Source organism: Anguilla rostrata, chromosome 3 (genome assembly GCF_018555375.3).
Source record: "Anguilla rostrata isolate EN2019 chromosome 3, ASM1855537v3, whole genome shotgun sequence".
NCBI classification, from domain to species: Eukaryota; Metazoa; Chordata; class Actinopteri; order Anguilliformes; family Anguillidae; genus Anguilla; species Anguilla rostrata.
In genome coordinates, this window is record NC_057935.1 from 27,544,072 (window position 1) to 27,558,655 (window position 14,584).

A 14,584-nucleotide genomic window follows, 5' to 3' on the forward strand; every position below is an offset into this window, starting at 1 on the left:
AGAAATAACACATAAAAGATTTAAATTTGTCATTATTTACTCAACCAAAGGTGCAAACATGCAGATGCATTCTGTGAAAAGGCAAGTGCAAGGGATCAAAAAAGGCATGCCAACTTTATCTCCTCAGAACAATACAAATAATTGAATAATCACAGCATCAAATGTGTCAAATGTTATCTTAACCTGGACGGGCAAAACCAAAAACACATTTCTCTGACTTTTGCCTGGGAACAAACCTTCAATTAATCTTCAGTGTATGTCTTAATTTCTCTGAGGAGATTTGACCTAGTTCCACACCTGATGGGTTGACACACCTAAAGATGCGTTCCTGTCTGCCTCACAATGCAATTCAACGTGTGCTCCAAGCTATCAAAATTCTTGACATGCGATGACAACTGTACGCTCTGAGTTTGGCCAGCACCAGGCCGTAGGTTTTAAACATTTTTCACCACAAATTATCTTTTACATTTTTATCCCAGTTTGGAATAGCAAGTGTATTCATAGGGGCAGCGCCATTACTACGACATCCTCCTTCAGTGCAGGAGAGCAGAGACACGCCGTCCACCCCTCAGTCCACCGGCTGAGCCTCGTAGTCACGGTGCTGGAGTTACTCACTTCATGATCAGCTAGCACTGGCAGACCACAGTGGTTTCTGTTTCTCAAACACACCTGGATAACCCTGCCATTCCACAGATAACCCTTCTTGGAGATTCTTCAGCCAATCGTACCTCTCCCTGGGGGTGGGATTCTGGCCACAGCCACCTGTGGCACTTCCAGACAGAGCAGTGCAGCACTACACTGTGAACCAAAGGCAGAGTCCCTTGGCAACCCCTCCAGCCCCCGTGGACTGCACAGAAGAAGGGTGTGAGAGAACCGGAAGGCCAGGAAAGTCTGAGTTACATTACAGTTACGTTACACTACTCTAAATGCATTCTCACACTGCCGTGCAAACAAGGGAAATAATGGTGTTAACTTGTTACTGGTTCCCAGTACTTAAAATATTCTATCTTAAAGCAAGACGGACAGAATATATTTTACTCTGACAGAGTGCATTCTTTCCCTTTCAACCCCATATAAATTCTGTTTAATGGGGTTGAAATAACACTGGCAATTTCATTGTTTTCTCCTCATGTGTTCAGTACAATGCTGACTGGTAAAAGAGGGTTGCAACATACTGTTGATAAAACACATCAGGGATGGAGTGATTTACGCCCCCCCCCCCCCCACAACCATATAAAAACACAGCAAAAACAAAACAAAACAAAACATCTGAAAAAATAACAAATCAACAGTGAGTTCTACTGATTTGTTCCCAAAATTAGGGAGGAAAAAGATAACAGGGAGCTTCTCCTCTCACAGAGTGTTAAACCACAGTGGCACACCTCACCTCTTGCGTGACCTCCCAAATGTTTGGTGCCTCAGACAGATTACTTTTATCTCCCACACACCGATAAAAAAGCGACAGTTCATCTAGGGGACAATTTCCAAAGAAGGATTAGCTTCCCCCAAGTTGGCATCTCCCTCAAATGCTTCCCTCAGAAATAAGGATAAAAATGCTCAGTGCTGGATCAGAGCTCTGCTCAGACACACATCTGAAATTTTCAGCACATTTAGGAAGATATCTAATGAGGGATGATAAGAAATTCTGGCCATTACTTCAGATAATACAAAATATGGTTAACAGAACATTGCCTCTCTGTAGCCTCACTCATGCACCAAAAAAAACACCATTTGTCGAGACTAATTAAAATTGTGATAATGATGCTGAAGTGACAAATGACCTGAAAAAAAAATGTTGGATTCATTTTCACATTTCATGCTAAAAATTTTGAATGTTAGCAACAAAACAGGCAGTGATAGAGGTAAAATGATCAAAACAAAACCATATCTGGAGAGACTGAGTCATGAAAAACATAACTCAGCTCCACCGGTATGATTTTCTTTGCTATTTTTGGCAGGCAATTTGTGCCCCAAAATCAGAGTCAAATGAGAGATCTACAGGTTCTGTGTTCTATCCATTTCCAAACTGCCACAGCACTCCCAGCCTGCATAATCAACACAACGCTAACCCGATGACCAGATGATGACCACTCCAATAATCCTTTTACAAGAGGGTCAGCCATGAAATCAACTCAAACAAACAATGCTAAGCAGGTATTGAGCAATGTTTTATCGAACGTATGGGTACATTTGCACGGTTATCAAGAAAAAAACAAAAAATATAAAAATGAAAAAGTTTGACACACAAGTCAGCACACGGACTACAGATACAAATGCACACTAATCCACATCCACCAAAACCTCTACCAGGAACACACTGAAGAAAATTTGACGCACAACATGTATAGCATGCACAAAATGTCTGCCCAAAAATGAAACAGTCAGAGACAAAATTGGGCAATGCAACACAATCCTTCATTAGCCTAAGTGGAAAGTTAGAAATCCTTGCCCCTTTAGCCTGTAAGAGAAACCAGGGGTCAGGGGTAGGACTGTACCTTGGGATCTCCATGGGACGCAGCACCCCAGAGCCATGGCTGTGGAAGGGTCTCCCTGCCTGGGGAGGGGAGGAGAACGGCTCGCCTCACAGCGCAGATCCCCGTCCCTCCACCTCCACCTGTCTCATCCTCGCCAGTGCAGCGGCCCGAGGTTCCCTAATTCTCTCTGCCCACACCCCTCTGCCGCTCTGAACCCTGCAGCCAGTCTGACTGAGACTGCTTTGCAGCAACATCTGCAAGGCCTGCTTTCTCTCCCGCCCCCCTCACCTCACACCACCTCCTCTCCCCCTCCCCCCAGCCGTCACACAAACCCCCTCCCCTGCTGCCTGGGTGCAGATGGTTCGGTCCTGCTCTGACTTGGGCCTCCTCTAATCTCTTTAGGGGCCGGTGGGGGACCTACAGCGTGTAGTAGTGCTTATCCGTGCTGCTGAAACCAAACGTGTGCTTTAACCTTCCCATTGTTTGCCTGGGACTCGTGTGTTTGTGTGTGTGTGTGTGTGTGTGTGTGTGTGCCATAGTTAAACACTCACATTAGTCAGTGTAAATTCAAATATACAGATCACAAATATGATCACACTACAAGACAATCCTGAAACCTCCTGCTATCATGATATTAATGCTTCAGTTAAAGCATAAATGTGCAGCATTTAATATGTAACATTATCCATGGTTTACCTTCTTATTATACAGATTGATGTACCCCCTGGCTGAATATAAAATATATTAAGTGTTGACAGGACCTGAAAAATACATGTATATTATATTTACATTATAATTTAGTATTTGTCATTCATTGTCAGCTGATTAACAGTAGAACACAAAAAGGTAAGTTTTGTGGGATTTATGAGGAGAAAGAAGAAGCAGAGATTTCCATGATCTCAGGACAGAGGCTATAGTTCTAATTAAGAGCACTTCCTAACATTGGTATGTGTCTGTGCTGAGATGGTATTATTTGTGCAGAGATTTGGCTTATTGATTACAATCAAAGCTCAGAGAATTAGTCATGCAGCACTGAATGAAACCCTAGCACACAAATTCCTCCAGTTTCTTTATTTTTTTCTCTAACTTTGACTCTAACCAGCAAGCAAGCACCGGCATTGGCGCTAGAGTGGTCTGCTAGTAGCACAGTACCAGGTATTCTGAGTTCTGTTGATAGCTGATCTCACCTAACTGTCTTTAGTGGACTGCTGCAGTGCCAGTTCCAGGCTGCTACTGGCCAGTTAGTGGTCATTGCATGTTTCCTGGCAGGGTAGATGGTGAGATTCGTCATGGCACTCTCCCGTCCCCCACCCTGGGCCTGGATTGGCTAATAAAAGATATACTTTGGTAAAGCAGCCATGCCCACATTCACGTTAAGCTGGCAAAGAAATATATATTTTCTGTTACTAGTAACACCCCCCCCCCAATAGGGAATCAAAATAATTTACCAAGAACTGAACAGTTAACTGAACACAAAACAACTATTGTACATGTATATCATAGTCTCCAGCCTTGAACAGTTCCCATATTAGATTTGAATTAAAAAGGGCTGTCCACAAGTGCAGACCAGAAGAAGATTCTGTACGGAACAATGGTCAATGATCTCCCAGTATGTTCACCAGTCTTATAGATCACAACAGATGACAAAACAGCAGTGTTATCTTTGCAAAGAGAGGGTGCAAAAAGTACTGAAAACAGGGGTCCTAATAATTTTGATAGCTATCTTTTTGGAAATAAAATTTAAATAACTATAAATACTTTCAGTCAGCTTTATCAAAAGTGCCAATACTTTTGGAGGCCATTGTACATGAGAATCACTACTCCACCCACCTTGTTACCGTACATTGCCCTACCCTGCCACCACCCCCAATTTCACACTTCTCTAAGGTCACATAGCTCCACCCAGTGTCCCCTTAAGGAAGTGGCATATACTGAAAATGTACTGAAATAAAACTATCTTTATAAATACATTGAAATACATCATTACATGTATTTATCATTGTGGGCTGCAACTTTCTGGCCAGAGATAAAGAGATTTTAACTTCAAAAGATAAATTCATTTAAAAAATATATTCAAAAAGTCAACATATTTACAATATATTGCAGTATTTTCCTTTTCCATGCTAACAGAGATGGAGGACATGCTAAGAACAGTTCGGAAAAAAAAACCCTCCTGTCAGGCCCTATACCAGCTGGGAGTCTGTGGGAGCTTGTCAAGACGAGGGTACACCTAGGGCTTCAGTTTTGGCAACTTGACTCCCAAGATCCCTTTTTTTAACAGAAGCACTTAACCAGCAATCAACCAGCCAGGTAGACTCAGCCAAACTGAGGTGCACCTGCCCCGTTCTGGGCCTGCACTCTGCAGCACACCCCGGTCTGTCAGCGGAGCTAAGTCTCTCCTAACAGGCCCACCGCAGAAATACCCCGCATGACCCCGCCCCGGCACCGTGGACAGATCGGATTACACACACCAGGGCAGGACCGTCCCAGACTGAGCCAGATGGATGAATACATGCACACTGGCATTGTTCCAGACCTACCAGGAAGCAACAATGTTCTCGCCATATTCATCTAATTGCTATTATTTCACGCAAAATGGTGTCCGCAGTAACAGGAGTGTAATCCAAACCATGATCTCTAAATGAAGACAATCTCAGGCCCAGCTTTATGGAGACATGAAATTGCAAGAATCTGTAACATTTATTTAATAAATAGTGTTAGCTAGAAACCGTGCACGAGCCAGACATCAGCATTGAAACTGAAAGTTCTCCACAGATAAACAATATTACATTACATTACATTACAGGCATTTGGCAGACGCTTTTATCCAGAGCGACGTACAACAAAGTGTATAACCATAACCAGGAACAAGTATGACGAAAACCCTAGAGGAAGTACCGGTCCAAGTGCAGGGAACAACCGCATAGTTCAACTTGGACCCTGTAGGTTAAACTGATTAACACTAACACAACGAGAACGGCAACAACGCAGTCTATGGAAAAAATACAAGCAGTAGTTAAGACAGTTAATGCACCTAAGTCACCTACGAAACAGCTGCCTAGTTACAACCCTAAGCTTACAGTCATTCACAGGGGTGTAATATGTGATATTGCTTGGTGTAGGGCACGCCACTGCGTCGTTTTATTTACTGTTGGACAATCTCCCTTCGGATCAGCTGCAGACTTAGTGTTTTGGGCAAGTATGGTTAAATTAAAGTATGTCGTGTTCAGTAAACGAGGATGTGTGTCATGTTCATCCTCGGCTCAGTAATCGAGGATGTAGAATTGATGAACTTCGTCAGTGCCAAAGCTCGATTTCCAAATAAACATAGCGTCTTCCAAAATAATCATCCGTATTGCTGGGGATTAAGGCTGCCAGACTGTGTGGACTGTCTGCACGTGAAGAAAGGGATTCTTTCACTACCCCCCGGAAAGCGGCAGTGATGTCACCGCACAATGTCACAGATTACTAACAAAAAGTCCCCTTTTAGAGGTCTGATCAGGGAACCGTGGTGCACAGGGCCCTGGAGCCTGTGAGTACAGAGCGACGCCGATGCTTTCCTCTTAATCCCCACTAATCTGCTGCCCTCTCAGATGGTGACCTTGGCATTGCGGCTGCTCTCCAGTGGGTGAACTTTTAACTAGGCCAGGAAAAATAGCCAGAGACAGAGTGGCAAGGCGCACGTGCTGGCAGTACGGGGCGCTGCGAGATGCCATTAACAACTCGGGGCTTCTTCTGGGGCGCTGCCAGGACAGGTCAGGTGACAATGATTCCCTTGTCTTCGCAACAGCCAAGAGGAAACTTGTGCTTGACTGCGTGCGCTCATATAAGTGTGTATCTGGCTGAACGTGTGTACTGCATATGTGAGCGTGTGTATATGAGAGAACGTGGGAGCTTTAGATGATTATATGAAAGTAGCTGCCTCTGGTTCTCTTAGCTCAGCAGAATTACCCAGAAGACAAAAGACTTCTAATATATCACCTTACAATACGTTATATATGATATACAATATTATATATGAGAGTATATACCCTCTGTATACTGAAAGTTCAGTTCATTATTGACCAGTAGCTTTCCTGACTGCATACCTTGTAGTAAAGCACACTTCAGTAATTTACCCAGAATTAATCTGACAAATTAATTCTGGGTATCTCCTATCTCCTAGACACACAAAAAGAATTCCTGCAGCATAGGGACAGATCAAGAAACAAGTAGGCTGGTCCCTCACTGAGCCGTTTCCTGTCTCGCAGAGATCCACTTCCTGTATCGCAGGGATATGGGCTGGTTGCTGTTGCGGGGTTGGCTAACCGCTTTCCACCTCTGTGCGTGGCTAGCGAATAGTTTGTTCTAAGCGCCCCAGACAGGATTGCGGCAGGGTCATTACAGAATCCACAGCCGCTGATTATTCGGCGCTGGGTTTATTCATGCGAAGCGCAGCCTCCTCTATCTCTCTCTGCGTATCCTTCTCTCCCTCCCTCTCCTCTCCCTCTTGCTGTTTTTTTAAAAGAAGGTGAACCGTGGGTAATGATGTCCCTGTACGTCAGAGTCTGCAGTGCACAGAAATGATTCATTTTCAGCCGGCGCTGTGCTGTTCGCCGACGTTTTGCTAAAAATGTTCTCGTCGCGCAGCGCAGCCAGAAGCGTCTCGGTACGGGCAGAGCGCCGAGCGGAGGGCATTTCTTGGGAGAAACGGCATGACAGGATCGTTCACCTCACAGAGGGCGAGGCACCGCCCTGCCTCCTGATAATGCAGCGTGTTCGCTAAACACATCGAGATAAACCGCTTTCGGTGTAGGGCAGATGCTGTCACACTTCCTTGTCAGCCCTATTTGCTTTTTCAAATCCTCTTTTTTTTAGTATCTTACGTTTTTCCCCCTCCTCATCTGGACTGCATTCATTGAACATGGTACAATATATTTTAAAAACATTGCCAGGATCGACTGTTTTTCAGCTCTTTAAAGGAGGCAGGGCTTTGCCCTGGAGTCCCTGAATGCCTGTCCTTGCTTTATGCACCATTCTCTCATATTAATCTCAGCTACATTTCCACTGCAGAACCTTCGCTTTAAAGGGAATGGCACTCTAGGCATGTTTCAGATGCGAGTAAGTGAGACATCTAGACAACCATAACTTTGAAAAATACAAGTTTTTTTAACAATAAAATGCAGTAACATTGAATGAAAGTGAAGTTTCCTTTTAGCATTCCACACACATTGCAGTTACACCAATCACAGACCCTGCATTGGGTACACTGAACCCACTGACCACCCAACCAACTTACACACCACAAATGCATTGGCACATATAGAGCAATACACTGCATTGTAATACATGGAATGAAACATTTGAATATATGGTTCTTCATACTCCATATATAGGGTACATACATTTTTGTCATGTAAATTTCAGCAGTTGCAGTGCTATAAGCTGTAGACCTAAGGGTCGTTAAATTTGACATGGTGAATAAGGAAAATGAATAATAAAAGAGGAGTGTGATGGAGGAAGCGTCTCTCAGAGGGAAGGATGGCAGGGCAGACTGCCAGCCATGGCACTGCAGTGGCTTTTACTGAATGAAGAAACAACGGGACCAGGGTGGGAGGGGAAAATGTTTAGAATATAGAAAGACAACATCAGAAACACATTACTTTACTAGAACACTAAGAGTTTAAAACCCCCATACTCTCCACATTTGTGCAACAAAAACATATTTGTCCCAAATGTGGGGAACATACATATATTGGCTATGATGTACAAATGTTTTAATCAATGCATATTATTCAGAGTGATATATTGTCGAAAGCCATTAAAAGTGGGTGATCAAAGTAAAGTGTCAAACTCTACTCCTGGACCAGCTGTTCCACTGTCCCCTCTATCTTTCAGCCCTCTCCTGGTTCTGCTTCCCAGCTCGCATCAAAGCAGAGCAGGAAGTGCCCAGCAGGGCTCTATGATCTCAGAGGTGGAGTAGAGGGGGTGGGGCAGGGCGGGGTGGGGCAAGCCCAGGGGCCTGTCGGGAAGACGCGGGCGCTGTCTACTTGAGGAACGAGCCTTTTTTGACGCCGCTGCTGTTTCCTGCGCCCTCCAGGTATGGAAATAAAGGCCCGCTGAGCTATAATTAAACATTTAGGATACTTCTTCATGGCGTTTAATCACCTGTCATTATTTATTCATGAAAACACATGTCATTCACTGTTTTTCACTCCAGCTGACTAACTGCAGACTCAGTTCTGAGGGGAAAAAGACACTGACAGAGACTGTGTTTTCTGGGGCTGCTTTATCTTTATTTAGCCACTGTGCAGTCACCTGACTGTACTGACCGCTCATACTGTCCTAAAAATGGACAGCGCTCCCCTAGAGATCAAATAGGATCTTTTCAAATATACCTCTCATCTGATTCTTATCTAGCACTGGGGCAAGGCCCAGGAGGTGATCAGAAAAGTAATTGTTGGAGAAACTATGTGAGGTGGAGACCCATCAGGCATAAGACACAAGGTGAACCACACACTTGGACAGGTGGACTTCAGGGAAAGGAGCAGTACAGACCTCTAGAAGAACACCTTTTAGCACCCGAACTGACATACAGTACAGTGCTATGCTGCAATAATTTACAAGCTAGCCAGGGTACTCCAGAGTGAGCAGTTTTCTGCTTTATACACAGCAAAATGTCCAGTGTTAACTAATCTCTAACAGAATACAAGTGGGATGAAAAGTAGCCTTTGAGTGTAAAATAATTGATTTAACACTAAACATTTCACTGTGTTAAGACTACTGCGTTGCAGGTGTGCCTGTCTGGTGGGACTTGCTGGAACACATCACACCCTGTTTCCAAGAAACACACATGCACACACACACACACACACACGCACTCACACACATACACAGAACACACACACGCAGAGACACACACACACACGCACGCAGTACACAGTACACACACACACGTGCACACGCACACAGACACACACACACACAGTACACACACATACACAGTACACACACACACACGTACACAGCACACACACACATGCACACAGTATACAGTACACACACACACACACACACACACAGACACACACACATGCGCACAGTATACAGTACACACACACACACACACACACACAGTACACTCAGTGCCGAGCCAGGAGATGCAGTGAGCCCACCCACACACTGCTTGTTTGCGTTACTGAATTAAATAATTGTCCAATGACACATTGATTGCTTCCCATCGCACATTCTGGAGCCTAGACCTCCAAACCGTCTGCCTGTGTGTGAGCAGGGTGCCGTGGGAGCGCAGAGACATGCTGCTTCAGACACGGATGGAGCCAGAGCGCCGGAGGGGAACCCTGCTGTCGCAGTGTGGGCCCCGGCTGAGGGGGGTGCAGGACTGGTACGTCCCCAGTAAGAAAGAATACACTGGCCCAATAGTGGCCTGCAGTCCACTCAGCCAATGTCCTGCAAATCTGCACTGCAGCCATGCTTTAGCAGACAGGTGAGCTGAGGCAGTCAAGATGAGAACCAGCAGTTAAAACAATGCAAAATAGTTGGTGAATGGTCCCGACACCAGTGGACCGTTGTAGTGCGGATTTGGAAAACGCTGGCAGGCCAACCGCTGGCACGGGTGGCGGTGTGATAGGTGTTTGCGTGCTGGTTTCCCCTGCCCCTCATTACTGGAGACCCTACACAAGGAAGAGGTCTGCAACTGCTGGTTCTGGAGAGCTGCAGGAAGAGCTGGTTTTCTTCGTTATTCAGCACTCAATTGATCAATTAAGGCAGGTGGTTACATAGTTAGGTCACCTTGCCTGGTTTCTGGGGCCTGAAGTTTCTGATTTTGAAATAAAAACTAAAGCCAGCAGACCGTGCAGAGCTCCAGGAGCAGGGGTCCTTTGGGTAGGGTTCAAAAGAGGGTTGTTTTCTCAGCTGCCTGTGATTGCGGGTGCAGACTCCCAGCAGCAGGCTGGCAGTTGATTTCGAAATATTTTACACTTACAAGGTTGAAGAGTACGGCACAAACAGTCTTTTCCGGGACAAGGATGTGGCTAGTGTCTACACTTGGGCAACAACGGAAACAAATTAGCCTATTTAGTAAAATTTGAACACAAGTGCTGCTGGTGCACAGGGAACAATTCCGCAATAAGAGGCATGAGCTAAGTATTCTATCTTCTGCTTTTGCAGTCAAACAGTAACAATATGTGACTAAGGAAAATGTTCAAATGTTCAAATGGTACAAACATCTACAGTATCTGTTTCTCTAACATGCCTGGTTCCCCCATTTCCCTAAAACCTTAGAAACGCTGCCCCCTGGTGTTGGATAGCTTGGGCCAAAAAAGCTTACAGTGTCTCAGCAGGATATTAATAAAGTATTGAATGTACAGCAAATATATTTCATCAGGGACTAATATTTAAAACAGAATATTTACATATTCATAGATGCACAATTAAAACAATATTTTCATGGAACGGAAGGTGGCAGGCACCAGTTCATGGATTTGATCATCTGCCCTTAACATTCAGTAACAAACAAACGCACACATTCGTTTTTGTAAGCACAGTTCAACTAGTAAATTTCACTGAACTGTTTAAAAAGAAAAAACTATAAAAAAATGTTATTTTAAGCATGACTCCAAGTAAAGGACAGATGTAGACAGGATATAGGCACTGGTTCATGACAATCACTCCTGCTGATGCCCCAATTAAATTAACTGAATTATAAGGGAGCAGCCAAACATAAGAAGACATGGTTCCGGAAGATACCAGGGCCCAGGACAGGCTCTACTCAGAAGAGAGCGGTTTGTCTTGGGCCCTGGGTCTGCGCCCTAGGAGTGCTGTTTTTCTGGTTGGCTCCCAGTTGTGTGTCGCAGGCCAAGGTGAAAAGTACTGAACCAAGCGGAATGTCCTGTTGACTGAGGGCTTTGTGGGGATCATCGGCAGGGCAGCAGACTGGGTGCACCAGCACATTCTCATCCAGCAGCCAGGCTTGGCGCCACAAATGTTTAATTGAGGGGTAGACAAAAATTGGGGATGGCATAATTTGTAGGTGCATGGTATTAAAAATAGTACATATTATTGTTGCTTACAGAGCCACAGAAAGAAAAGATTTATCTTTGTCAGTATTAATCTGTAGTTCCATCCAATCCCCATGTAGGTAAAAATAGGTCAAACTCCTAATGTATACTTTGACAGGCCTTGAAAATACACTACTCTTCATATTTGTGAGTACTGCATCACAGGTATCAAAGCACAAATCGTAATCAGGTACAGTATACTACACACTCAACATGAGATGCTAAAAACCACGGAGAGAGACTTTTAGGCACAGTGTTAATTAAATGACAACCCCCCCACCCCCACCCCCCTAATAGGCCCACAACTGTCGTTCCTCTCCATGTTCTAATTTCAGATCGTCTCATTATTATGGAAATATGGGATTTAAAAGACCAATTCCTTTCATCACCAATTTCTGTTCAAGATGGAAACAAAACAATCAACTTATAAAATCAAAAACATTATTTGGATTGTCTTGTTCTGAACACATGAGAGCACACCTATTTTTTGTTCTGGTTTCAGAAAAGGGAACCAAAATGAACACAGGAATCAAATACCAATTAAGGACTTATATACTTATATATTTAAGATATTAAATTTCAGTGTTTCAACCAATTAGAAAATTGTAAATAGTTTTGAACTGTCTATGTTAATGGTTCTCAACTTACCAAGAAGTATTATGTTCAGCCTCAAAATCTCTATTGGAATACATTCAGCCAGCAGTCAACCTTTGACACATTCAGTAAATTACCACCTAAATTTGTAACAAAAGGGACTATCTAGGGGCCCCTGATTTACACAGTAGGTATTCTTATAAAGGCTAAAATGTGGTTGATTCATCCTAGTACCAAAACCAAAAGAGATCATGAGAAGTGTGTGTGCTGTACAGCGTGCTCTGCTGCCAACTCAACGTCCAAAGGTGTGAGCGAGCCTGTACACTACCAAACTAGCAATGTATCCCCTAACATTAAGAGACAGCTTGCTTGCTAGCATCACACGCTAGCGTCAATGGTTTTATCTATCAGATTTAGGGTCAGTTTCATTCACATTCAGTCATAATTCTGGAAATGGATAGGATTTCCTACATTTAAATAAAATTGACCATAACCTTATTAGCTGGATAATTCAACAGCCTTAAGCTCAATGTGGACAATTTGTGTCATGGCTTTGTGTGGGCAAAGTGCTTTAGTGCTTTAACAATGCACACTATTGCTGCATATACACTCTCTCATCTGGAAATGTTGTTAACCAGGTCTGGCACTGTTGCTCAAATAGTTCTGGTGAATTCACATATGTTCTCAAAGACTGTAAGCCCTTCTAGATAAATGTGTCAAATAAATGTAGTCTAACGTCATGTAACAGCCTTATTAAGCTTATTGGTGCAATGTTGGTCCTTTCACCCTGGCTCCTCCACCATGTAGGATCCATGCAGGTGGTGGAGCCCCTATTGACGGCAGGAAGTGGTCCAGGTCGATGGAGCCTGCTGGGGAAAAAGGTGGCCCACAGCAGGGCCTGCGCTCGACAGTGAGCCACTGCTACAGTCAACTCGCACCCAGAGCTCTCCCCACACCAGCCACTTTTTAAATTCAAGGGGGGCATTTAAAGAAAACTGGCCTTGTACCTGGCACCGTGCACCTGCCAGCTCTGTTGTTTGCTGGCACCTGAAGGAGTCAGCACAATTCCAAACGAATGGATGGTGGCTGGTAGAGAGGGGAAGGTATTTAATCAGCTCAGCTTCTGAATCACATTCTATTTGTGGCATGTGGTCCTAAACTCAAAGGGAGTTTAGCAGTCAGCAAGCATACAATGGCCCTCTAGCACCCTGCTGTCAAACCGACACTTTTTTACACAACTACAATGCAACTACAGTGGTCACCAGCGCGGTCAAGGTTAGGCAGTCAAGAAGAGATTTAACTGTTAAGAGAATGCAAAACAGTTGGTAAATGGTTGACACTACTGCTGCAGAGTCCATTTGTACAATCCAATAGGTGCTCATTTGGTAGGTCAGCTATACCACAAACAGTATTTTGTTTTAAACTTCTGAGAATGACTTCATTCTCACAGAGATGGGAACGCTTTGAAAATGTCTGTGCTTGATACACCTGGGATGATGCTTAAGGAGAAACTGGTCGAAACAGAATAAGCTGGGAAAACCCGTTTGCCTGTAATCTTCAGAATGGTGGAATGGCTGTGCAGCCATACAAGGAAAATAATAATACTGCTATTATTAATGTTTGATGGATGTTCATAAAGAAGTGAAATAGATACAGGTTGATCTGAAAAACAGCCCCACCCCGTTCATTACGATGAAGCTGTGTTAAGTTTGTAAATGCCATTTAGAGGAGTTCAGCTAATTACCCGCTTGAAATCTAGGAGGTAAAATAAACCTAGGTTATTTACTATCCATTACTGCCCTTCTCTGTGACCAGTGCTGGTAAATGGCATATAAAAATTTCACAATTGTAACATATAAATAAATGAATAAATATATGAAAACAAATAAATGAAAGAGTAAACTTGGAGAGTGAATTCTCTCATCTCTATCACCCAATCAAATTGCACCACTCAAGAATTCTGCTTAGTTATGCACCGGAATAAACGTCATTTTTCCTTCTATGATCTACAATACTTACACTTTAGTGGCATTTAGTGGCAGTTGACTTATAGACAAAGATAACCTTCACTAAAATCAAACTTAAGTGGGACATGGGACTTACATGGGACTTGCTACATGGGATAAAAAGTCTGATGCAGTCACAACACTATAAAATAAAAACAGAAGCCTATGTTCAAGGTAGGAGTAATACCTATCTATACTGCATGCAATGTTATTTCACTATCCATGACTGACTACAAAACATGTCAAACCTTTCTTTTGAAACAAGCAAAAGCATCAAGTGATCTTTTTTTAACAAACTTGCAATGCACAGAGAAAGCCAAACAAAGCAAAGAAAAAGGGCAAAAGGTTTGCATCCCTAAAAATATCCTTAAAAATAACACCTCCACACACACACGCACACACACACACACACTTTTTAAGTCCATTGCAGGGATTAATATACAGCATACACCTT

The 14,584-nt window shown here is 43.6% G+C and overlaps 1 protein-coding gene across 9 annotated transcripts in view; it reads right to left on the reverse strand.

Moving 5' to 3' along the window:
* The window catches only part of LOC135250601 (actin remodeling regulator NHS-like), a 121,009-nt gene that overhangs the window by 38,979 nt on the left and 67,446 nt on the right, over positions 1-14,584 (reverse strand). The window contains exon 1 of one of the 9 annotated variants that reach the window (XM_064327094.1): positions 2,496-2,700. The exons of the other annotated variants lie outside the window; for them this stretch is intronic. Coding sequence (XP_064183164.1) covers positions 2,496-2,532 — 37 coding nt within the window. The 5' untranslated portion in view covers positions 2,533-2,700. Of the gene's footprint in view, positions 1-2,495; positions 2,701-14,584 lie in introns of those variants that run through there. 9 annotated transcript variants of the gene reach the window in all.